At 36.1% G+C, this 25,475-nt stretch overlaps 4 protein-coding genes across 11 annotated transcripts in view; 2 read left to right on the forward strand and 2 right to left on the reverse strand.

Annotated features, from left to right (window-relative positions):
• LOC105223659 (atlastin-like) overlaps positions 1 to 25,475 on the forward strand; it is a 96,687-nt gene that overhangs the window by 70,569 nt on the left and 643 nt on the right. Inside the window, exons 1-11 of one of the 5 annotated variants that reach the window (XM_049447176.1) lie at positions 16,613 to 16,757; positions 20,086 to 20,309; positions 21,335 to 22,114; positions 22,197 to 22,469; positions 22,530 to 22,682; positions 22,747 to 22,863; positions 23,807 to 23,944; positions 24,025 to 24,141; positions 24,579 to 24,713; positions 24,782 to 24,901; positions 24,963 to 25,106. In XM_049447176.1, coding sequence (XP_049303133.1) covers positions 20,094 to 20,309; positions 21,335 to 22,114; positions 22,197 to 22,469; positions 22,530 to 22,682; positions 22,747 to 22,863; positions 23,807 to 23,944; positions 24,025 to 24,141; positions 24,579 to 24,713; positions 24,782 to 24,901; positions 24,963 to 25,106 — 2,193 coding nt within the window. In that variant the 5' untranslated portion in view covers positions 16,613 to 16,757; positions 20,086 to 20,093. Of the gene's footprint in view, positions 1 to 16,612; positions 16,758 to 16,939; positions 16,974 to 18,121; positions 18,156 to 20,085; positions 20,310 to 21,334; positions 22,115 to 22,196; positions 22,470 to 22,529; positions 22,683 to 22,746; positions 22,864 to 23,806; positions 23,945 to 24,024; positions 24,142 to 24,578; positions 24,714 to 24,781; positions 24,902 to 24,962; positions 25,107 to 25,475 lie in introns of those variants that run through there. The other 4 variants (XM_049447174.1, XM_049447173.1, XM_049447175.1 and 1 more) reach the window with 4 other exon arrangements.
• On the reverse strand, positions 5,518 to 6,241 carry LOC105223663 (tRNA-specific adenosine deaminase 2). The gene is made up of 2 exons (XM_011201436.4): positions 6,145 to 6,241; positions 5,518 to 6,076 (listed from the first exon to the last, which is right to left on the reverse strand). The coding sequence occupies exon 2, from the start codon at positions 6,071 to 6,073 to the stop codon at positions 5,573 to 5,575; it is 501 nt and encodes a 166-aa protein (XP_011199738.1). The 5' UTR covers positions 6,074 to 6,076; positions 6,145 to 6,241; the 3' UTR covers positions 5,518 to 5,572.
• Positions 6,779 to 15,863, reverse strand: LOC105223661 (single-strand selective monofunctional uracil DNA glycosylase). Of its 4 annotated transcripts, XM_049447187.1 has the most exons (5): positions 12,468 to 12,549; positions 8,016 to 8,210; positions 7,777 to 7,841; positions 7,450 to 7,716; positions 6,779 to 7,389 (listed from the first exon to the last, which is right to left on the reverse strand). In XM_049447187.1, the coding sequence occupies exons 1-5, from the start codon at positions 12,532 to 12,534 to the stop codon at positions 7,129 to 7,131; spliced, it is 855 nt and encodes a 284-aa protein (XP_049303144.1). In that variant the 5' UTR covers positions 12,535 to 12,549; the 3' UTR covers positions 6,779 to 7,128. The 4 variants fall into 4 exon arrangements, with proteins under 4 accessions (XP_049303144.1, XP_049303143.1, XP_049303141.1 ...); XM_049447186.1 differs by having other exon boundaries at positions 7,777 to 8,210; XM_049447184.1 differs by lacking the exons at positions 6,779 to 7,389; positions 7,450 to 7,716; positions 7,777 to 7,841; positions 8,016 to 8,210 and adding an exon at positions 12,131 to 12,272 and having other exon boundaries at positions 12,468 to 15,863.
• LOC105223660 (pre-mRNA-splicing factor SPF27) lies at positions 9,169 to 10,089 on the forward strand. The gene is made up of 2 exons (XM_011201433.4): positions 9,169 to 9,325; positions 9,393 to 10,089. The coding sequence occupies exons 1-2, from the start codon at positions 9,251 to 9,253 to the stop codon at positions 9,987 to 9,989; spliced, it is 672 nt and encodes a 223-aa protein (XP_011199735.1). The 5' UTR covers positions 9,169 to 9,250; the 3' UTR covers positions 9,990 to 10,089.

The raw sequence follows: 25,475 nt of genomic DNA on the forward strand, positions 1-25,475 counted from the left end.
GAGTATGCCACCTTATGGCCAAAAAATTGTCCAAATCCAATAAAAACTGTTCAAGCCCCTAGATACCGAATATTTCTACCCCGGTACCTAAGTTGACTTTTGACCGAAAATGTCGGTCAATTTCTGAGACATAATGGGTTGTCAAAAAAGTCTTGCGGTATTTTTATTGAATCAATTCGTGTGGCATCCATACATCGAGCTTCTTAGTGACTCCAAGCTTCTTCAAATGGTTTATAACGGTTTGATGACTACTATGCCGGTCTCCTTCGACCAATTCAGCGATTTTATCGCAATTTTCGACGACAGGCCTTCCGGAGCGTGGCGCATCTTCGACCACCTCTACACCAGAACGAAAACATTGAAACCATCGTTGTGCGGTGCAAATGGAAACTCTATTGGGTCCATAAACTGCACAAATTTTATTGGCGGCTTGAGATGCATTTTTGCCTTTATCGTAGTAGTACTGTAAAATATGCCGTATTTTCTCTTGAACTACGTGCTTTCAGCGCCAACTAGCGAAAATACCTCAAGACTTTTTTGACAACCTAATATAATTGAAAATAAGGGGATAGTACTTCTCTGATAATGGTTTGTCTATATGTCAAAAATGGTTTTAATCGGACCAATACTTCCCTTGGCCCCCATTAACCTAATATGAAGATTTTCGAACCTCCGGGTGTCTTTATACCACATACTATATATCGGCCAATATTTGTGCCTAAGATTGATACAATTGGACGAAAACTTGACCTAGCCCCGATATTACTTTAGAAGGAGTTTACGAAGAAAAAAGGTATTTTTTTAATTGTGTTCTTTCCTTGTTAGGCCAACGTGTTTTCAGCCCATGGTACATATGCGAATACTAAGAGAGATATTCACGACTCAAAAGGTTCCCTTTCGCTTATGCCATAATTTGTCATTTCTTTAATTGGCGGCAGGCGGCAGGCGTCGGTCATCTCTCGTTCCATTTCAATGCTTGCAAATCAAACACAAAAAAAAATACACACGCGGAAATGTCAAGTCACCTCATCCTGGTCAGTGCTGTCTGTTCCATCCAGCTTTTGAACTTTACTGCGTGCGCGGCTAAAGATAACTGTTTCGTTGTGATGTTTCTTGTATTTATATTTAGTTTTTGTTTACGTTTTGTTTGTTGGCAAGAGTATGTCATCTACTCTGTCCTTATAATTACTATGATGACAAAAAATCGTCAAGTTGAGGAATTTTAACAAGCCGTCTGAATTTTATGGTGTTGCGCATTCTTCAGGAGCCAATGATAAAAAAGTGAAGAAATCAAAAAAACAAAGGAAATGTTATTTATGTGTGTTCATATGTATGTACATATGTATGTATGTATATGTGTATGAGAACTGCTTGTATAAATAACCAATAAATATGTGTGTATATTGAAGACTTCATAATGTACAATTCGGATATATATCCTCCTGGTTTCCTGGTTGGGCCATACAAGGACTTGTTTTGACCGGTCAATTTGTAATTTGCGATTCTGTCGCCTTCAAAGTAATCGCCACTAGATGTAATGCACCTATGCCAACGATTTTTCCAGTCCTCGAAACACTTTTCACAAGCACTTTTTGGGATGGCTGCAGCTCCGTCAGCGAATTTTATATTTCTGTTTGTTTCGGAATTTGATCGACTGAAATGGTTCCACGCAGCGAAAATTTCAGTTTGGTGAACAAGAAAAAATCACACGGAGCTGAATTTGGTAAACACGTGGGTTGATCGATGGTATTCATTGCGTTTTTGGCTTTAAATTGGGCCACAATCGTGGCTCGATGCGATGGTGCATTATCAAACGCGTCATTGCGGCCAAATAGAACTCCTTTTTGACCGTCTGTCCCTCAAGAAGAAATTCATGGTGCACCAAACCACGGACATCAAAAAAACAATAAGCATCACCTTGTTTTTTGAGAGGCTTTAGAGTGGATTTTTTTTATTTCGGCTCGTTTTTTCCCTCCATTCCGATTATCGTTGACTTGTTTGCATGTCAGGCTCAGAAAAGCATTTTTCATCGGCAGTTATAATGCTGTCCACGAATGTGTAATTGGAATATGGCACGATTAAGCATTTCGAAAAAAAAAATTAAATTTATTGGGACGAGTCAAGCAAAACCCCAAAATATTCAACAAAATCATTCGAACGGACTCACGAGAGATGTCGAGCTCTCTTGCCATCTCTCTAATGCTTGCCTGATTTTCAAGTACCATATCCTTTACTTTCTTAATATTTTTATCAGTTGAAGAGGTCGAAGGTCGTCTAGAATGAGTCATGACTTCAACGGTCTCTCGACCATCTGTGAAGGCTCTTTTTCCCGCTCTTTTGACATATCTCTTCAGTAAGCTTTGCCATTTCATCATGGAAAGATATACGATCCAACAACCAGTCAAAATTATTAAAATTTACTACCGAAATTCGGATGTCAGTGGTCTCAACGTTAAGTGCGGATTATTCAATAAAAGCGCTACAAAAGTTTTTTTAAGTAAAACAAAAACGGTTTGGGATATCAATGAAATTCTTTATTCCTGTGAAAGTTCATTCGTACGTACTTCATTAGTCCCAATTAATCCAGGTATACCTACCATATGTAGGTTTTGTGACAACTTTAGTGTGTCAATATACAAGTATTTACAGACATATATATCGAATTCCGAGATTCTTACCTAATTTAAGCTTAAATGACTGGACTACATTGCATCCCAAAAACAAATTACGGTTGATGCGATTTATGGGCCGGCGAAGTCATTGAGCCGTACTTCTGCCGTGCGGATCAAGACCGGCACGTTACTGTGAATGGGAATCGCTACCGCTCAATCATAACCGAATATTTTTGGCCCGAATGGGATGATATGGACTTGGATAATATGTGGTTCCAACACTACGGCCCTACAAGCGCGACCGTGTTGACTTACAGGTAGTCAAGAAAACAGAAAATGCTCTATGTAATTTTGTTATTGTTACTGGAGCTAACATATTTATATGCTGCACATATGTATATACAGCTGCGGTCAAAATAATAGTAGTGCATGAATTAAACTAACAAAAAAAATTTAAAATATTTTTTTGGATGAAAACTTTTCCGAAAAGTGAGTGTTGAGTTTTATGATGTATTTTTTTTTTTATAAAAATCTGATTTAAATCTTGTCAGCAAAGGGACGAGGTAAGCACGGTATAGCTTATCAGCTCGATCTTATAAAAAAAACTTATTCCAGAAGCCAAAACCTATAAATATGTTGAAAATTTATTTAGTTGTTCGAAATGCCTTAAAATACAAACCAAATCCTTAAACACTTGGCCATCATCCGGAGGTAAGTGAAAGAGTGGCTAAGCGTCTAGTAATATAATCGAAACAGAAATTAAAGAGGAACTGTGTCTGGAAACAAGTGAAAAAACGATTCGCAGACGTTTGCGAGATTATGATTTAGAAGCTCATAGCCCAAGTAAAGTGCCATTATTATCAAAAAAAAACATGTGACTCAACGTTTGAAGTTTGCAAAAGCCAACTTCCATTGGCCCCTTGCGAAATGGTGAAACATTTTATGGACAACTGAATCCATAATAGTGCACGTATAGCACAGGGATCTCGCCAATACATAAGACGGCCTACCAACTCGGACAACAATGAAAAATACACCATTAAAACAACTAAACATGGAGAGTCCAGTCTAATAATTTGGGCATGTCTTTCAATTTATGTAATAGGATCGATATATTGGATTAAGGAAACCATGGATCGGAATGCGTATGTTCATATCATACAGAAAGTAATGTTACCGTAAGCTCGCGAAGAAATGCCGCTACTTTGGGTCTTTCAAAAAAACAATGACCCAAGGCATACAAGTAAGTTGGCTAAACAGTGGTTGCTCCCACATCACTGTTGACAATCATAACTTCGAAGTGGTAGATAGTTTCGTTTATCTTGGAACCAGTATTAACAGCAACAACAATGTCAACCTCGAAATCCAACGCAATACCCGCCGGGGAAGCAAAAGAAGAGAAATATCTCCACTCCGCTGGAGAGATCATGTGGAGAAGGTCCTCACTGCACTTGGTATCTCGAATTGAGGCGAAATTGCGAAAAGAAGAAACGACTGACGCGCTATTGTCTACTCCAATAAAGAAGAAAAAGAATATTAAAATTAATTAATTTCTTAAATTTTTTTTATTTATAACATGTTAATAAAATAATTTGCAAAATTTAGCAAATAGCAAACCAGCATTTTCCTTATTTATTTTCTACATTGTGCGCACTACTATTATTTTGACCGCAACTGTATGTAGTATGTATGTATGTAAGGAAATGTTCATATGTTCATACTTATTTTATTAAACGCTCCGCTCATGGTAGATACATACATACATATGAAGATAAGTGTGCTCAAAAAGAGTACCGTCTGGCCGTTGAGCATACTTTGCCGGACCGGAATTTTTATGACCAAACAAAGCGCACAACAATTGCCAATTAAAATTTTTCCACAAAATCCAGCAGTGTTGTTAATACAAATGTATGTGCATACACATGCAGATGCATGCATTTTTATTTTATTGCATAACGTGGGCCATGGACCAACACCATGATGGCAACGCCACAAAAAAAGGATTCCTGTGTTCGGCTAATTAATTGCTTTGATCACGTTTTTTCGCGTAAAATGTTCACCGGAAAGAATCAATCCAAGTTTGGACGACGCAACCAACCCACCAAACGGTCAACTAACATGTGAAGGGCTCTTCCGGCTAACCGCGCGTACACAAAAAAAATCATAACTACAAATATTAAAATTATTAAAGTGCATAGAAAATACCCACAAGTTAATAAGACAAATCCGAGACATGTTAAGTTGGTTAATAACAATATCATAGAGAATAAAAATAAAATTTGGTTTGCTTGACAGAATCGGTATAAACTTAATGGTGACCTGTTGGTTTAGATGTGGATCCACCGTTAACTGTATATAATCCATGCATATGTTAGGTGCTATTACTGATTTATGACATACGAGGTGTGTTCAAAAAGCATCGCGAATCGTAACTGACAGTTTTCTTCGATTGCAGGGGCGTGGTGCATCATGAGTTCTTGCCACAGGGAAGAACGGTCAATAAGGAATATTAACTGCAAGTTATGCGCAATTTGCGCGAAGCGATCCGCCAGAAACGCCCGGATTTGTGGAAAAACAAAAATTGGCTTTTGCACCACGATAACGCCCGTGCTCACACACATCGTTGCTTGTGCGCGACTTTTTGGCCAAAAACAACACACTAATGATGCCGCAGCCACCGTATTCCCCAGATCTGCCCCCTTGTGACTTTTTCTTATTCCCTAAACTGAAGAGGCCCATGAAAGGATGACGTTACGCTCCTCTTGACGAGATAAAGACGGCATCGAAGGAGGAGCTGAAGAAGATAAAAAAATGATTTTTTGAAGTGCTTCGAAGATTGGAAAAACCGATGGCACAAGTGTATAATATCTCATAGATAGAGATAGATAAATAGAGAATAAACTAATTTCATTGTGTAAACATATGTACATTGATAAAAATTCTATATACCATTTATTTTATCATCTCTTCGTTTTAGTTATTGGCGCAGAGGGATTATCACCTTTGTAAAAATCTTTTAACAGTGCCATTGCTTCGTCAGCACAAACACCACCATTTACTTGAGTTTGTCCGTCTCTTCTGTTCGTAACAAACGGCACATCAACTAGTGTTTTGCCGCCAAAACGATCATTTGCGCAACCATATAAAATCTCTTTTACTCCCAAATCATGCAAGGCGGCTGAACACATTATGCATGGCTCGACAGTGACCACAACACTGATTTTAGAAAAAACATCTTTAATAGACAAACTGTTTCGTGTGCAGAATTCTAAAGTTTGGTCTATACAAAGGAACTCCGCATGGCGGGTAGCATTTTTGGTTGCATTTACATTGTTTCCAGCGCGCGCTATCACTTCGTTCTTTCCGTCACCGTGATATAGGAAAATACATCCCACAGGTACCTCTCCAGCCTCCAGCACACTTTTAGCTTCTATGAATGCTTCGCTCATAAACTGCTCCATAAACTAATTCAAAAGAAAATCAAAATATTAACATAATTCGCATTAAATATTTCTACTAAACAAATTAGAACCTTTTTGTTTACAGTCAACTTTTTGTCTATTCACAAGTGAACATTTTTCCGGACTTTAACCATTCACAATAATCAAATAATCAGCTGACAACCGTGCTAAAATAAATGTGGTGAAAACATTCAGAAATTTAAAAATGTTGTAAATATTTAAATATTTCACCAGACAGTATATTCCTCGAATTTGCAACAATTTGCCCAAACCTCGACTTATTACAAAATTAATTATGGCCTGCACAGGATGTAACATCCAAATGAGTTTTTCAGATCGGATCTCTCTAGCATATAACTGCCATACGAACTGAACGATCAAAATTAAATTATTGCTGGGAAAACTTTTTTATTTGACAAGATATCGCCACGAAATTTTGAATAGAACTTGAGGCAACTCAATATTCTCCAAATAAATTTTTCGAATCGGATAACTATAGCTTATAATTGTCATACAAACTGACCTAACAAAATCAAGTTCTTGTGGTATTGAACTTTTTTTTAATAATGTAGGGTATTCTAGCTTCGGTGTTTCCGAAGTTAACGATTTTTTTTCGTTGTGGATTACCTCAGAAGAACAAATTGAAATAAATTGTGCAATTATTAAATTCTTATTCAAATAATGTCTTGCACTCCTTTAAAAAAATGTATTTATATAATGTAATGTTATTTATTTTACTTCCATAAAAAAATTGAATTTCATTCATTCTTTTAATTTTGTGAATTTACTTAAAAAATAATATATTATATTTTACTTCCATCGAAACAATGGAATCAACTCATATATAAATTTCTTTACAAAATTTTGATTTTATAAACTTCTTTAAAAAAAAATAATACATTTCACTTTGATAAAAATTATCTCAATTGTTTAAGCACATTGCTTAGTTTGTACTTTAGTTACTGATTTGATGTCAGATTGATTTAATATACGTATACTCATACGTATGTACGTATATAGGTAATATACAAGGGTATTTCTACCATTCTTGCGTATCATACTTCATTGCTTATATACTTAACAAGATCATATTTGTGTAAAAGTTCTTCGGCCCTTTCAGGCCAATTCTGATTATTTAATGCACGAGGACTTGGATGATGAAGTGTGCAAACTTTAAAGGAATTCACATGTCGAGAACGTTTGATTATTCCTTTTATATACGCTCCTATTGGTACTAGTATCTCCGGCTCCAATAAATCTTGCTCTTTATCAAGAGCGTCTAAACACAACTTTCCAATAATAGCTTTATAATCTCCCTATATAAAAATTACTTAATGAATTTTCAAAATCGTTATTAAGTGTATGAACTATTTTACCTTCAACTCACTAGGCGTAATATTTTTTCCGGCTTTGTCGTAAAAAATTAACGGACAAAAATTATGTACAAAGCAATTTCTTCCAAAAGTCATCAAAGATCCTCCCGCCAGCTTCTTGAATAAACCCCATATCCGCACACCACTTGGTTCTTCTATAATACACTCCAAGCCGTCCACGGGACGCTTCAAATGTAACGAAGGCGGTTGCATAACCGTACCGGACAATCCCATCTCATTACGAACAGTTAATATGTTACCAAAAGGTACCTAGAACATAGAAAAAAAATCTTAAATGTATCACTCTGTAATAGCATTTAATTGTCATACACCAGTTTGACCCATTCCATTCGGACCAGGATTCATGCCCACGAAAACAACCCGCTTCGGTCCATCTAAGAATTTTTCCAAGTAAGCACAGTGTAAGTTTGAGGCATAAACCAATGGATTGTACAAATGTGTTATATATGATGGTTTTTCAATAGCGTGCAAAGCATCGTTTAGTTGGCATTCTAAACTATAGAAACGACTCCAAAATATTTGGCTTACTACTGGCGGTTTAGACTCACATCTCTTAGATGTTGATGTTTGTTGCGAATCTGAAGAATCTGGTTGTAATGAAAGATGCCGCTTTCTAGTAGCAGCAAATTTCTGTAGGCTATTCAGCGATAGAACAGACTCTCCAGTAGAAACGCTGGCCGCTCCAGAAAATATTTCCTTTATTAATGTTTCGCGCGACATAGTCAATACGATTGACAACGACACTTTGTTAAAAACGATAAAAGGCAATTGAATAGACAAAGAACATAATCAGTTGTAAGAATTTTAATTGTACTAGGAAAGCACAAAATACAAAACAACCAATAACTTTCGCCAGCTTCCAATTTATAAAAACTGCGAAAACTTACATTTTGTAAAGTTGTAATTGAATTCAGATTTTATTCTTAAGTGCTTCTTCTTGTTAAAACAATTCACAATATAATACTGTTTGCTTCGGGCAAAGGAATTTTAATTTTTAAAACATTAGGGGTATTCTCTTGCACTTGCAAAACCCTTGCACGGTGCGAAAATTGCATATATTTCCTTTTGGTGCACCGCCACAACAACAAATATACGCAGAAAATTATTTGCAATAGCTGTAAAATATGTTAGACCAAAACCCATGTATATTTGCGTGCAATGTCACGTAAAAATATAATTGAAAATCTTTTTTAGCTGACATTTTACATAAAGATATATTACGTCGTTAAATTGTTGAGGGAGGTAAGTTTTAAATAGATTTTATAATTTTTATTTAAATTATAAAGATTTGTTACAGTTTATTTGTGTTAAAAATGTATGCAAAAGATGCGCTAATTCACAATAGCCATGCATGATAGTCATTCACAATAAATTGACCGAATCAGCCGTTCATATACCACTAGATTCTGCAAAGGGGGCTCTCGTGCCCTTGTATATTTCGGTATAGTATTTTTGCGATTTGCAATCTTGCAAGAGCAAGAGAACACCCCTATTATGATATTGTAATATAAATATGAAAAAATCTTTTTTAAAATTAAACACAAACTATTTTAATACTTTTATTGCTTTAATTCAGATCAATTTTTGTAAACTGTCTACTTTAAGTTATTTGTACAGTTTGAAATAGAGTACGTATTTATTTCATCTGCGCGAATAGAAGAAGAAGAATTTAATGCTTGTGAATTGAAGTTGCAAAAAAGAAGGAAGTAATCATTTGTTTTTATCGCATTTCTATTTTGCTCCATAATAATTGTAGAATTTTTTACTAAGTCCTTTATATATTATGGCGGGTGAGGTAACAGTTGACGCATTACCATACATTGATCAAGGCTATGATGACGCAGGAGTTCGAGAATCGGTATACAATAATTTATCGGCAATATGCAAAGATGTAAATGGCAATATTAAATACAATTTAATTTCAGGCACTTGCTATGGTGGAGGAAGAATGCCGACGTTATAGGCCTACAAAGAATTATCTTGATCATTTACCACCTTTAAATGCAAATGCCTTTGAAACCGAATTAATGGCGAGCGAATTTGAGAGAATACAAAATCGCCAACCAATGGAAACTCTAAGCATGAAACGGTATGAATTGCCACCTCCACCCTCTGGTAAACTATCGGAAGTAAGTGCTTGGCAAGAGTCTATAGAGAATTCAATGGCACAACTGGAACATCAATGGGTGCGTGCAATGAACCTGGAATTAATGTTGGATTATGGTATAGAGTCTTGGAAAGCATATTTGGAAGTTATAGCCGCGTTACAAGCGAAAACTCTAACACAGCTACAGGAATCAAAAAAACAAATTCAAGATATTAATTGGCAACGTAAGCAGGCACAAACACATGCTGGAGAAAAGTTAAAATCATTGGAGGCCAATTGGGTGTTGTTGGTATCTAAAAATTATGAAATTGAACAAAAGTGTGCAGAGTTAGAAGATCAATTGCAAAAAGCGCTCATGAAAATTGAAAGTCTGAAAGCAAGAAAGAGTACCACGCTTACAAATGGGGACACTTAAATGCCATAAAAAATATTTATTTATCTCACTTTTATAGTAAAAATTAAAGAAAAAAATTGACAAAAAATATAAATATAAATATTTTATAAACCGAAGTGTACATACATATGTAAATACACCCTCTATTTGTATATACATATGTATATATGTATGTAGTGGTTAGTGGCCATTTAAATATTGTAAAAATATCAATTGATTCAAAAAAGATGACCAGCGTCAAAGTCAAGATAAATATATTTTTTACACTTTTATGCTATAGTGAATGCACCTGTAAACGGTATTAAAGCTTCGGTACAGAGTCACGACTACCGATACTCCCATGCATTTAAGGAATTAGCGTGGAAATTAACTTTTAGGGCAGCCAATTGGACCTTAGGAAACTTAAACGTATATATCTCCCACCTTTATCGCTTTTTCTCTGAAAGGAGCCTAACATATTCACAAACTGGACGAAGGACTACAGACTAGACATTTACTTTACAATTGTCGACAGTCAACAATCCTAAGATTTTAGGTGCCACCGGACAGCCTGTGTCAGCCAGCCTAAATCAAATAAAATTTATTTTTGCAAATAAAAAACTACAGAAAAGTTTTATACGCAGGAATCGCAACGAAATAGAGCACTTCTCTTTGGAATGCATTTGTCGTTTTGTGTGCTCCAAAAAATGCTTGAACCAATTTGTGAAAATGCTTTGTCCAGGTGAAGCATTCTTCATAAGAAGTGGGTTATTATTCTTTCTAGGAAATATGAAATATGGAGGCACGAAAGACCCGCCAATACTCATGCACGTTAGAATAGTTATAAAGGATCTACGTTCTGCGGAAATCATGGCGCCTTTTTGTGCAATTACTTTAGGCTGTCGAGATTGTACCACTGACAGCCTTGTCTCATCTACATTCCAAATATGGGTTGCTGGAAAATGATATTTTGTATACTTATTTTCTAGTAAATTAAAAAAGGAAGCTACGTTTGGCGTGTGAATCCTTTTGCCCTTTCGAAAGGAGTGCCAGTTGGTGTACGTAAACTTAATATTTTACTATGTCGATTGCAAAACCTATTCAACCAGTCTTTGCCTGCGTATTTAGCCAACACATTGAAGTTATTAGGAATATTGTTTTTAAGTGCCACTTGAAATGCAAGGGATCGTAAGTCCAATCTACTTAGCCCACAAAAGCGAATTCCATCTCCAACGAATAACTGACACGCTCGCTTTCAATTTCTGCGCTGAACAAAGGTTTCCTGCCTAATTTTGTGGAAAGTAGCTCCTCTGCCGGCTTCTCGCTTTTAGCCTTTCGCTGCAATGTTGTGTGTGGAACTTCAAAGGTTTAAGAGGACAATAGTATTCCCATTGTCCCTTTTCTCACAGCTGCCATGGCCTCTTTCATGATCTCTTTATCCCACTGCCTGCGTTCACCTGTTTTTCGGCATATTTGGAGTACACTTCAAAAATAAAATTAAAGCATTAGCCTAATACAAATAACGCGGGTTATATGGTATTGGCCTCACGCTGCTATACCATATTACCCGTTTTCTTTACTATCACTTTTTACTAATATTTTTATTTCAAATATCAAATTCTTTCAAACTAACCTTTCGTAAATGAAGTTTGGTGAATTATCTATAGATTTAAATCAAAATTTCCTTCACCAATTTTTCACTGCGGCGTGCTAAAGAGCTTCAATTTCACTATGCAAAAATATCCGACATGTAAAATTACGCATTTTTAGCAACTGAGAAAAATGTGCTGTTGATGGTGCCTTTTCTTTCCTTTAGAATTTCAAAACTGCTGGCATAATTAGGATTACCCTACACTAAATAGTTTTGCAAAAAACAGGTCTACCATATTACCCGCCTGTACCATATTACCCACACTTACTCTTACACAATTTGAATATCCAATGAATTCTTTCACATTATAAAATAAATGTTAAGCACAAAACAAGTTATTGGCATAAGGCTTTACAAAAATGGTAATCCCCAAGGTATGCTCCTTAGATAATGCATATCGTCACCTGAAATGCAAAGTAACGTATCCTCAAAAAATTCGAAATTGAGTGTCTTATTGATTACGCTTCATTGCTTCAAATTACATACATACATAATATTACATGTGTTCTACATTTTCAGTTTCTGCGCTCAGATTTCCGAAGATGTTGTTACGTTATTTTGCATTTCAGGTGACGATATGTGGCCTGAGTGCCTGCGACCCACTTTTGAACGAAAATATTTATGAGATATAACAACGAAACTTTGAGAACGTTTTTACTTGGTAATAGTGTGTCCTGGTGCTGAAAAAGGGTAAAATCGCATCAGTACTTCCAGCCCTTATATGCAGCAAGAATGATATAACACAAATTCTATTTCACGAATTAACAAAAGTGTTTACGTTTATGCTTCATCTTTTCAACTCAAAAGAATTACATCACAACCTAAACAGTTGGCGTAAACTTGTATTCTATCAGTCTTGAAATACATACATAAGAAAATATATTCGAACTTCAGATGGATTTTATCCAAAAGCAAGCTAGACGCAATCATACACATTTATGTTCATATAATATTGTTACGAATTTACTCTTGCTAGTTTACTTTGTTAGGTTCGTATCTCTGGATTGACAAATAAAACCAACACCGTTTAATTTAATTCAACAACTCTTTATTTCACAACTCGTCTACACTATAGCAGTTTACTCTTAGCACTGATTATTACGTTGGCGCTGCCACGGCTTCTCGCTGATGCCGACGTGTCCTTCTAGAATATCGTGTCTGGAAATTACCAGAACATACGGCTATACGGCGCCAGACGCAAGCAGACAGTCGCGGCGCCAGACTCAGCAATTGTTTAACTAGACAAGCAGACAGTGCGGCGCCAGATGTCTATTGTTTCGACAAGCAGACAGCCGTGGCGCCAGATGTCTACAACAAGACAAATGCTATTCCGTATACCTACAGCTATTGTTCATAATCAGGGATGCATATAGTAATACAAATACAACTTAATACTACTTTTGTAACACTGCCCTCCACTAAAGCCTAATCGTCCCGATTAGGCACAAATCCTCTTGAACCAAATGGGGCGAGCCTCTCCAAATATACTACTTTCATTTTACATCGTGCTTTTCCATTTCTTTGTATGCGGTATACCACGTCATTAAGTCGTTTCATCACCATATAGGGTCCTTCCCAGGCTGTCTGCAGTTTCGTGGACAAGCCTTTCTTTCGAAGTGGATTGTACAACAGGACCAGATCACCTTCTTCAAAACCTTTTGAATTTGCCGCTTGATCGAACCGATCCTTCATCTTATTGCTCATCAGATGCGTATGCTGTCTTACCATTAGATGCAATTCATTCATTTCTTCCTTTAAGGCAGAACAATAATCTCCATCATTTCTTACAGCTATGGGATTCGTTCCAAACTTAAGATCAGTAGGGAGTCGCAGATCAGATCCAAAAATAATCTTTGCTGGCGTGTAACCAGTTGTCTCGTGCTTCGCTGAACGATACGCCAGCAGGAACATCTGGATGCACTTGTCCCAATTCCGTTGATCTTTATCAACGATTTTCCGCATATGTTCTTCGAGCGTTCGGTTGAATCTCTCCACCATTCCATCTGATTGTGGATGTAACGCTGTTGTCCGTGTCTTGTGGATGCCCAATAATGTACAGACTTCTTGGAAAATGGAAGATTCGAAATTCCTGCCTTGATCTGAGTGTAATTCGATGGGCACTCCGAACCTTGTTATCCAATTTTCTACAAACGCTTCGGCTACTGTCTTCGCTTCTTGGTTTGGTAAGGCATATACTTCTGGCCATTTACTGAAATAATCCATGACAACCAGTAGATATTTGTTTCCGGCCGTACTGGTTGGGAACGGACCTGCAACATCCATTGCGACTCGTTCAAATGGTGATCCCACGTTGTACTGTTGGAGCCTACCGCGACTTTTGGCTTTAGGACCTTTAGCTGCCATGCACTCTACGCAATTACTTATCCATTCTGCTATGGAGTCTCGACAACCGATCCAGTAGAACCGTTGTTTAATCTTCTCTATAGTTTTTGTAATTCCAAGGTGCCCTCCACTAGGTCCATTGTGATATTCTTTCAATACTTTCGGGATCATGGACTTCGGTACTATGATCAGCAGACGAGACTGTTTGCCATCTTCGCTTTCCCAGGTACGATGAAGGTATCCATTAACGAGGTTTATGCTGTTCCATTGGGCCCAATATGCTTTTGCAGTTGGACTCTCGCTACTTATTTGTTCCTTTGGTGGTCATACCCCATTTTCTTTGGCCATTACCAGCTTTGCAAGATCAGGGTCCTCCAGCTGATTGATTCTGATGCGGTGAGGAGTCCAATCATCTTCAGGTTCTATATTCAGTAATCGCACGTCGATTATACCTTCTTTTCCTTCTGATTTGGAGCAATGTTTACATTCCAGTGGACAAGGGCGACGCGATAATGCATCCGCATTTTTGTGGTGAATCCTCTTTCGGTGTTCTGTTGGTTGGTTCCGTTTTGATGGGTTTACCTTTATATTGCAATTTCGGGCAAAGTGACCCGCTTTTCCACAGTTGAAACATCTGCCTGTTGTATTTACTCGCTGTGCAGCAATTGTCTTCAAAGTCTTCAATATTTCTTCCATCAGCGCTGGTTGTTCCATTTCAACTCTTTGTACTTTGTGTGCTGGTTTACATAGTAGCGAAGCTGTTTCCTGTGTGAGAGCGTGCGAAACCGTTTCAGCAAACGTTCTTTTTGGCAATGCATATGTGGCGCGTTTGGTGTCCACATCACGAATTCCATTTATGAAACATTGAATTTTTACCCTCTCAATGTAATCCACAGGTGCATCTGCATTTGCCAAATGAGCCAGTCGTTCTATTTCAGTTGCGAACTCTTGCAATGACTCGTTCATTTTCTGACCCCTATTTTGCAGTTCGATCTGGTATATTTGTTTCCGGTGCTCACTACCATATCGTCTTTCTATCGCACTCATCAATGCCTCATAGTTGTCCCGTTCACAGTCTGGAATAGTCTGAAGGATTTCTGCCGCAGGTCCTTTCAATGATACAAACAAGGACGCTACTTTGTCCGCTGCATTCCAGTTATTGGCCATTGCTGTCTTTTCAAACTGAAGTTTGAAAATTTGAAATGGAATACTTCCATCGAATGTGGGTGCCTTCAATCTTTGATTATTTGTTGATGGTGCAGGGCCATGCAGTTGCAGTTCTTGCACACGATTACTTAATTGAAGAACTTCTGCTTTTAAATTTTCTTCGTCATTTTTTAAAGTGCTTAATTCGTCTTCAAATTTTGAAAATTTCTCTTGCACTTGTTTTTGTAGTTGTGTAGTATTTTCCGTAATCTGTTGTACTAAACGATGTTGTTGTGTAAGGCGAGACTCTAACTGTGATGTATTTTCAGCTATTTGCTGTGCCAGACGATTTTCGGTTTGCACTGCATTGTCTGCTATTTGTGATGTATTTTCAGCTATTTGCTGTGCCAGACGATTTTCTGTTTGCACTGCCTTTTCTGCATTTTCAGCTATTTGCTGTGCCAGACGATTTCCTGTTTGCACTGCATTTTCTGTATTTTCAGCTATTTTCTGTATAGCCACTAACAGCATGTTCATGTCCACACTCGATGATGTTCGTTGTTCTTCTACTTTTTCTTCTACCTTTGTAGAAGTTTCTGGCCCAACAAATTCGAACTCGTCCACATTAATTCCATCCGCTTCCATTGCTTCACGTAATCGTGCCTGCAGATCCGCCTTTTGCCAGCTTATCGGCAAATTACGCTCCTCCAGTTCCTTTTTTAATTGCTGAATTCTCAATTCTCCGAATTTAACCATCTTGATTTTGGATTATTTGACAATCCCACTTCTGACACCAATTGTTACGAATTTACTCTTGCTAGTTTACATTGTTAGGTTCGTATCTCTGGATTGACAAATAAAACCAACACCGTTTAATTTAATTCAACAACTCTTTATTTCACAACTCGTCTACACTATAGCAGTTTACTCTTAGCACTGATTATTACGTTGGCGCTGCCACGGCTTCTCGCTGATGCCGACGTGTCCTTCTAGAATATCGTGTCTGGAAATTACCAGAACATACGGCTATACGGCGCCAGACGCAAGCAGACAGTCGCGGCGCCAGACTCAGCAATTGTTTAACTAGACAAGCAGACAGTGCGGCGCCAGATGTCTATTGTTTCGACAAGCAGACAGTGCGGCGCCAGATGTCTATTGTTTCGACAAGCAGACAGCCGTGGCGCCAGATGTCTACAACAAGACAAATGCTATTCCATATACCTACAGCTATTGTTCATAATCAGGGATGCATATAGTAATACAAATACAACTTAATACTACTTTTGTAACAATATATTTATAATATCCGATGAATGTTATCACAAAAACAATTTGTACTATTCACAATAACAAGAATAAAAATGAGAGAAGCCACCACATACGCATACATTTTTAAATAAAATGAGGTATTCACAATAACCATAATTTTAATTCGGGAAATCCCCGAATTAAAGCAATTGTTAGCTGAACATCGTATCATCAGTAGATTCTACTGTGATCGTATCGCTAACGTGAAGACTGAACGAAAGGTACACATGCACGTCTTCTAAATCGATTCAGTTTGTTTTACGCTACATTGGAAAGTGGATCGGTACTAAGAAAAGTAAAGTATTATTGGCACCTGAAATAGTTAGAAGTCTTCATATTTGTATACATATAAATAAAAACATGTGAGTATATAATGGGAAAGTATATAAAGGGATTAGTTAAGGGGAACAGGCTAAAAATTAACTAAGAAAGAGTTAATAGACTATCAGTGCACGCGTTTTCACTCTCCCATTTCCGCCCTGGGATCTTGTTAAAATAATGTGTATCCGTTTTTTGGCTCCGCCGCAAATTTAGTATTTATGCAAAAGTAATAAACAATATGCCACGGTTTTTGATCGGTATGTGTTTATTTAAAGATATTTCTGTATTTTTTTTTGCCTTAACTAACGTCATTGTTAGTCGATCAAGAATTGCAAGCGATAGCTTGAGTAAAAATTGCGATAACGTGATGACGTCTTTCTTGGCACGGTAGAGAGTTTGGTAGTGCGGACATCGATGTTCGATGATCATCGATGTTGAAAGCAAAAACATCGATGTTTTAATATCGATGTTACCATACGAAAAATATCGCAACATCGATGTTAACGGAATCGATCATTGATGTTAACTTACGGCCTCACGCACGACACGGACGTCCACCAAAGCAATGCAGCTTACGGGGCATCTCGACAGGATAGAATATATAGAAGACTAGCTGCATTGCCGTGCCCATTGCCTGTGGAGACTCCACATTGCTCATAGCTTACTAGATATAGAATACTATCTAGTTTGCCATGTATAGTAAGCTAGAAGCTGTCACTTCTGCAGTGACAGCGCACTTTTCATTTCTATGAAAATTTTGAAGAGGCCATATCCCATTTGCACATATGCCCACGGCATTTTCAATTTGGCAATATGAAGATAAATATGGAACATCGATGTTGAGCTTTCGATTATAACATCGATGTCAACATCGATGTTTTTTGAATATCGATCATCTCTAGTGCGGATGTGTATGTACATATGTATGTATGTGTAATCGGGTTATTGTGATGTGCACAAAATGCTATTATCGAAAACTTCTGGAACGCAGTAATTTTTGCCGGCGAGTTGAAGTTCAGGTAGCAGTGTTGTGTCATGGGCATGTACATACATACATACATATGTATGTCTGCAGCCGGCGTTGCAAAATTGGTCTTTGTTAAGTGTATTATGGAGAGACCGTTGTAACTAAATACATCCAACTTTTTTTTACACGGTAGATAAGTTCCTCAGAAATCCGTGCAAAAAAACCGTGTAAAAAAAGGCGTTTCCTATAGTAAAATGGGGGATACGTTCCATGTCATCTGAAAACCGTTTAAGATGAAATAAAGAACTATGTTTACTTCGAAATCCGCGTAAAAATGTTGAAAACTATAAAATTATTCGTCTCTTCTTGACAACAAGCGCAATTGTTTGTTTGTTGAACTGGACTAAAGTCGGTGTAATCGCTGGAGATATCCATTTCAGCCATGTAAATATCATGCGAACAAAATGTGTAGGTAAGAGTTATGGAATAAGGGGATTTCTCAGTTACTACTATGTACATATGTATGTTCATTTCAGCAATGATGCTAAGTGTGGTAAAAACAAACATAATTACAAGACAATGATTTTGAAACCGTAGTAAATTATTTTTTTTTTACAAAAATAAGTTTTGTCTCAACCGTGTAACTTCAAATCCGTGTAAAAAGAAATCGTGTAAAAAAAGAATTGGGTGTATATTAAAAGAAAACTTACACCAAAGTGCTGAGAAACAAGGGATCCTAAACGGCAAAAGTGCAGACGTAGCTAATACGGAATTGTTCACATCTAATAAGTCCACAGATCCTGTCAATCGTCATGAACCCGATCGATTGTTGTCAAAATACTGCATTTCACATTTCATAATTACACGTGCATAAAATAAGCTCTAAGGCACTGTTCATTAGAACGAGTAAATTTTTTCTATAAAAACAGGTATGCGGAAAAAGTTCAGATTATTCTGAACAACTTTGACAAAGATATTATGGGTCTAAAATCTGAATTATCCGTTGATGATATGGATATGATATAGTTGTCCGATTTCTACAAATGATCAATAGAATATCAAAATGCATCCACGTATTAAATTTCATTCGGATATCTTAAATCCTGACGAACAAAATTATATAATCCCTACAAAATTTCAACTTTAAAAATCGTTAGCTCAAAACCTATTTTAGACCATGTAGGTTGTTCCGAATGATTCTTAAAACATTTCCCACAACTTAAACAATAATATAGATTTTAACTTGATGACACAAAGTGAAATTCTTGTCAAAATTGGTTTAGGATCACTCCTTACAAGAAACCTTAACTTAGAACTTAGACAAAGAAAAAAATGAAAATTGAATTTTTGACAGACAATGAAAATTTCAGTGAAAATTTCACGATTTTGTTTTTAAAATTATCTCAAAAACCTGTGTAAAATTTCATGAAGATTGGTTGAGTAGTTCTCGAGAAATCTTGCCAACCGACTTCAAAATCATAGTTTCGAGAAAAACGCGTTTAAAGACGGCGCACTTAGCATAGCTAGCCTCGAGCGCACATGTTCTCAAAGTTGTGTCTTCGAAACTACGAGTATTACTCGGATCTACTTGAAAATTTATGGTAATATTGTAGGGGTGATGTCCATTGTACCTCTGCAAAATAATTGCTTACTGCGTTAAATCACACGAATTATTATTTAAATATTCTTCGAAAATCAGGTTTGACAATTACCAAAAACTTTTCAAAATGACGAATAAACACTTTTTATCAATTTTGACTTATTAATTTTTATAGGGACTCAGACGTTTCTTTTTAGGTGTTCCAAACTTCGTTGCAAAACTAATATACTCTATTAAGGGTATGAAAAAGATGAGCTTAGGAAGGCCATCCCGTAATAGGAAAACCATTTTACGTTATTTACAAAACACTGATGTTTTCTTTTTCAATTTTACTTTTGCAAGTAAAATCTGTTCGGCAGAAGTTAATTACTTTGATATAACGCCTGGAACATATAGAGCGCGAACGACTGCAAGCGACATCTGTCAAGGACACAGCTATTGAGGCAGCTGCACAACTATATTTTATATATTTGACAGATGTCGCTTACAGTCTGTCGCGTTCTATGTGTTCCGGTCGTCAGTCCATCGAAAACGAAAGATTCGTAATTCCTAGAATTGTATAGTTTTTTTTTCTGTTATGCAAAATTATGGGATTAATTGTATTGACTTGGCCAGTTGACACAAGCCTTGATTGTAAAATTGTTATCAAGATGGGGTTAAGTCGGCAATAAGTGATAGTGGGGTGATAAAAATGTGTGAATGTATGCATTTCACTTAAAAGCAATATCGCTTGATCGTTTAACATTGAGGTTAAGATCATTGTACAATGTAATACGAATCGTCTAATGATATTTATTTTCAGTGTTCACAATGCAAGGAAAACCAATGCAAATTATAAGCATTTGCGGAGAAGATGATTCGTCTAGTTCTCGCTGCATTCTGCAATTAAATGAAGATGAATTAAATAAGATGTTCACGGACGGAAAAATAAAAGATCGCGTAGTATCTGTGATTTCTGTGGCCGGAGCTTTTCGCAAAGGGAAAAGTTTTCTTTTGGATTTCTGTCTACGTTATATGTACGCCAAAGTAAGTGTTATCTTTCATCTACAATACAGAAGAATATAAATTTGGGGTTTACCTTTCAATCATAATGTAATATGTAAATGCTTCGACTATTATGAAGATCAGTCAATTACTTATATTGAATTCAAAAGAACTTGATCCTATCAATAGTGATCCGAGAACGATTGCAAAATTCTAGGCCGAAAACTGAGGACAAACAGACAGACATGACTAAAATGACTTAGCTCGTCATGCTAATGAAATCTCATATCTGACGAATAACCTAACCAATTTTAACCAAATTTGCTGCATAACAATATCATCTTTAACTTACAATTTGAAAAAGAGGGAATTGAACTATAAGCACGCCTATTTTCCATATACCATAAATTCCAGCGGATTCTTTCACGTCGCCATAAATAAACCAAACACCAAAAGATAGTGGAATAATACTTTGAGCAAATAGTGCCTTTAAGGTGTGACAGCTCTCAGCTTAAAATGTTCATTATAGCTTTTCAAGTCCGCTTTGATCTTATACAATGGCTTCGACTGTCTATTGCCGAAAATACCAGTCAATTTATGAGATATCTTAAAGCAATTTATATGGTATATTTTCCGAATAACAAAGTACCCTAACCCTAGCCTCTATACAAAATCTAATGATTTTCGCTATTCTGGACTGCCTCATGGAAAATATTCTCAGTAATCTGATACAAAGTATATAGTTTTGCCAAGACATTAAAATATTTCCCAGCCTTAGGCCTTACAAATTAGGATATTCTCCTTTTTTGAGTTCGGTTATACCCGATTTTATCCTTTCCATTGTTGTTAAAAAATGTTTTGTAGATTATGGATTTCAATTTCATTATTAACAAGAACCTGGCAAGACCGATCAATACGAATCAAACGAACATCTAAGTTGAGACTTTAAGGGTATCTTCTTTGGTTTTGCTCTTTTATTTCAACACTTTTCATGAAAGAAAAATCAAATCTTAGAAAACAATAATTAATATGTATACAAATTTTAATGCTTTCGAAACTCATTTCAGTACGGTCATAATAACTTGAGTGAAAAAGATTGGCTCGGCGATGAGAATGCACCACTTGAAGGGTTTTCATGGCGAGGCGGGTCGCAACGCGATACCACTGGAATTTTAATATGGTCTGATATCTTCCTATATGATAATCCAAATGGAGAAAAAGTTGCAATAATTTTAATGGACACGCAAGGCACTTTCGATTGCGACAGTACCATGAAGGATTGTGCCAATGTTTTTGCATTAAGCACAATGATATCCTCAGTTCAAATTTTCAATATTCAATCTAATATACAAAAGGACGATCTACAGCATTTGCAGTTATTCACCGAGTATGCGCGCATTGCTATGGAGGATACGGTGAAAAAACCGTTTCAAAAGTTACAATTTTTAATACGCGACTGGATCCATAAAAGTGAAGCTCCATTCGGAGCGCTCGGTGGTAAACAATTACTTGAGCAAACATTAATTCGGAAAGACAAAAGACCGGAGGAGAATGAACAACTATGTGAGAATTTAAAAACTAGTTTCAACGAAATTGACTGTTATTTAATGCCACAGCCCGGTTACGGTATCGAAGAACCCGATTTTCGAGGTTGTTTAAAAGATCTGCGTGACGAGTTTAAGAAACACTTACGCGACTTCATTCCCCTAATTTTGGCACCAGAAAATTTAATTATCAAAGAAATAAACGGGCAGAAACTAAAAGTCGATCATCTTCTGAAATACATTCGGTTATATTTTGATGCATTCAACAGCAAGGAGTGCCCAGAGCCTACAACAATTTTTAAGGTACATACATATTTATTAGTATTTTATAACAGATGCCAAGAAATTGTAAACTTATTTCACGTACATATATTTTCTTCTGAAGGCTACTGCAGAGGCAAATAATCAAATCCATGCTACAAACGCCGAAGAATTATACGAGAGCAAAATGACAGAATTAACCAGTCCCGACAAACCATATATTCCGGAAGAAGAACTAAAGAGACAGCATGAGGAGTATGTAGAGCAAACAATTTTATGTTATAAGGACAAACCATTATTGGGCAAAATATATTTTTTGATGAAATATTGTCAAAAAATTAAAAGCTATTGCTCGTCGAGATTTCAACAATTCCGGCAGCTCAACGAAGCCAAATTGGTAAAATTCTATCACAATTCGTTAATACAAATATTATAAGCTATTATTATTGCTTCTTAGGCTCTTGCCGAAGTCAATTATTTAAGCCATATGAATAAATGCATTCTAGATTTTGAGTATTTTATGGATGAATTGCTTATGGGGGATGCATATACACCTACAAATGATTTTAACTGCAATATGGAAGCTGTAAAAGTGGATATACTACAACAGGTAAATACAAGGATGCATAAATTGCGTTAACATTTTATAGATTTTTCTCAATATGATTTTTCAGTTTGATTCGTGTCTATCGAACAGTACAGCGGTAAAACATAAACAGATTCGTGAGAAGCTTCAAGAGGCTATTGAAAAACAATTCATCAAATACAGGCAACAAAATGACATAAAACTGGTAGGTAGCACAAGAACAAAATGAATAAAATAGCTTAATAGCCGTAGCCGTTTTATTTCTGTGCTTTTTATATTTTATATTAAGGGTTATGTCCGCTTGCAAGTAAACATGGGCTTTTTTCGTGAAAGATAAGCACAAAATTTAATTTTTAATTTTAATTGATTAAAGATAACACTAACTTTGGCATACATGTAACGTAGAACAAAATCCAAAAGAAAGTTTTTCCCTTTAAATAGACACTACGCGATTTTTTTTGTCGTTTTTTTTTGTAATGCACTTTTTATTTAATTAATAAATAAAAGAAATTTAAATTTAATTTATAGCTTTAAATGAACTTCAACTTTGAAAAAAATTGTATTCCTTTGATCCCGTAATCGATCTCCAGCAGCATCTGACAGTGAGAAAAATTTTTCTGCTTAAAATTGTCTCAAATTCCGAAACAAAAAATTATTATTATTACAACAGAATAATACAAGTATTGGTTCGAAGTATTAGTCAAAATTTTGAGTTTTGACAAAATGCGGGCTCCTCAAAAGAAAAAATTGTGTTTTACGACAAAATTCACACTTCAAAGTGACTTTTAACATCGCAATTGTTATCAAAAAAATTTTTACTTCCATCATCGCCCATGTTGTTGTTGTTCTAGCGGCGAAGTTCAGCCGAGTTGACAGTCCGATAAAAATCCGGGTCCGCTCCGGTTACGTAGACCCGACTGTCGTGGGAACGGATATCATTACTATCATTACCCATCAAATATATGTATGTATCTGCGAGGTGGTATGGAATTTTTAAGTCAATCGGAAACTATCGCCTTATCAACTTTTCAAATACGTTTATTGGATAAAAATCGTTTTTGAATTTCACAAGTTTCCCTTAAAGAAATTTGCCTCAACATAAGAGTTTTATAACACCTGACATATATTTATGCATTTCTTCTCTATAGGATTTGATCAAAGCCAATATTACTGCGAAGTCTGCCGAAGCGAAGAAGTTATACAAAGAACTCATGAACAATACGGACCAATCCATAGAAGCCTTGAATACAACACATGCAGACGCAAAGCATGAGGCTTTGGAAATGGTAAAACAAAAAAAAACAAAAAAAAATTAAATTAAATTTGAGAAACGTCCATGCAAATAAATTTCCCTGATTACTTTCAGTTTCGTGGAGAATCGCAAGTTGGCGCGGAAAGATTCTTTAACGAATGTGAAAAGCAGCTAATTACATATATTGAAAAAACCTTTAATTCTTACAAGGAGGGGAGCGCAAAAAAAGAGGTAGTATAAACAAATGTTCTAAACTAATTAAAACTTGGAGTCAAATAAGGCGGAATAAATGATTGATTAGAATTTGCAGATAATAAAACGGAGCGAGGGCCTATTAAGTTAAATAGTTATAACACGAAATATTTATTATCTTGTTGATGAAATATTAATTGATTATTTAGCTTCATTAACTGTTTCAAAAAACGTATTTCTTTTAAAATAACGTCAATACCTTTGTGCGCCTAGCTGGAAGAAAAAATCACAACAATAAAGAAGTGCAGTTATTAATGTTGGCATTTGCCAATGCAAATAAAATGCCGCTGACTTTTGTTGAGAGCTAGGAAACACACGGTCCATCAGAAATTTATGTTATTTTCAGATTAACATATTTCTACTTGTATAATAACTTACTTCATTATACTATAATTTTTGTGTAAAATCCTTTATAGGAATTTTTAGAACTACAATTGACACGGTTAAAGATGAGTTATGAAGGCTCAATGAAGGATGCTTGCAAAAGTTTATTAGCAAATCATAACCTCTTATCTAAACACGAGAAGGTTAAAATGAAGGCTCTTGAAGAGGTACTGAACTTTGATACAGTATAATTAGCATAAATATGTTTATATAATATGTTTTGCACTTGCTGCAGTTTGAAGCTTTACCAACTGACGGGATTTCGGAAGATTCTATAAACGAAAAGCGTCAACAACTGGTTGGAGAAATTGATGAACTTTTCGAGTATTATAGATCGCAAAATGACATGTGTTTGGTATGTATGTATGTATGTACAATTGAATATCTAACCAGGGAAAATATGCACCTTTCTTTAGCTTCAGTTCGAGCAAGAATGCATATGGAAGAAGAAAGAAGCGAAAAAAGTTATTTTGAAATCTCTTGAGGAAATCGGCGTGCTTGCTTCAGTTGATGACGTTCACAGTACTTACAATACAGCTTTCAAAGAAGCGTGTGACTTGGTTAGTTTTACTCTGATAAATATTTAACATTTTTATGCTCTCGCAAAATCACCTCAAGTTGCAACTACATATCTAAGGACAAATTCAGTACATAGCATTATCTTAATATTCGTCTGTTACAGTGAGCGAAATCGGACTAAAACCACGCCTATTTCTCATATAACACAATTATAAATTCCGTCTGATTCTTTCCTTTCCATTATATAAATCTAGAAGCAATTAATGAAGCGGGATAAACGTACGTTACGAATTGTGCCTTCGAAGTGTGCCACCTTATGACAGAAAATTGTGCAAAGCGAACCAAAACTACGAGGACAAGAGTGCCTTTAGTTGACTTTTTATTGAACAAATCGGTTAATGTATGACATA

This window comes from Bactrocera dorsalis, chromosome 2 (assembly GCF_023373825.1).
Source record: "Bactrocera dorsalis isolate Fly_Bdor chromosome 2, ASM2337382v1, whole genome shotgun sequence".
Taxonomy (NCBI): Eukaryota; Metazoa; Arthropoda; class Insecta; order Diptera; family Tephritidae; genus Bactrocera; species Bactrocera dorsalis.

Bases quoted from the DNA above. Each gene is read 5' to 3' on its own strand.
- LOC105223660 (XM_011201433.4), top strand. From the start codon at position 9,251: ATGGCGGGTGAGGTAACAGTTGACGCATTACCATACATTGATCAAGGC. The intron at 9,326-9,392 runs GTATACAATAAT...ATTTAATTTCAG, and splicing joins ACGCAGGAGTTCGAGAATCG to GCACTTGCTATGGTGGAGGA.
- LOC105223663 (XM_011201436.4), bottom strand. From the start codon at position 6,073: ATGGAGCAGTTTATGAGCGAAGCATTCATAGAAGCTAAAAGTGTGCTG.
- LOC105223661 (XM_049447184.1), bottom strand. From the start codon at position 15,843: ATGGTTAAATTCGGAGAATTGAGAATTCAGCAATTAAAAAAGGAACTG.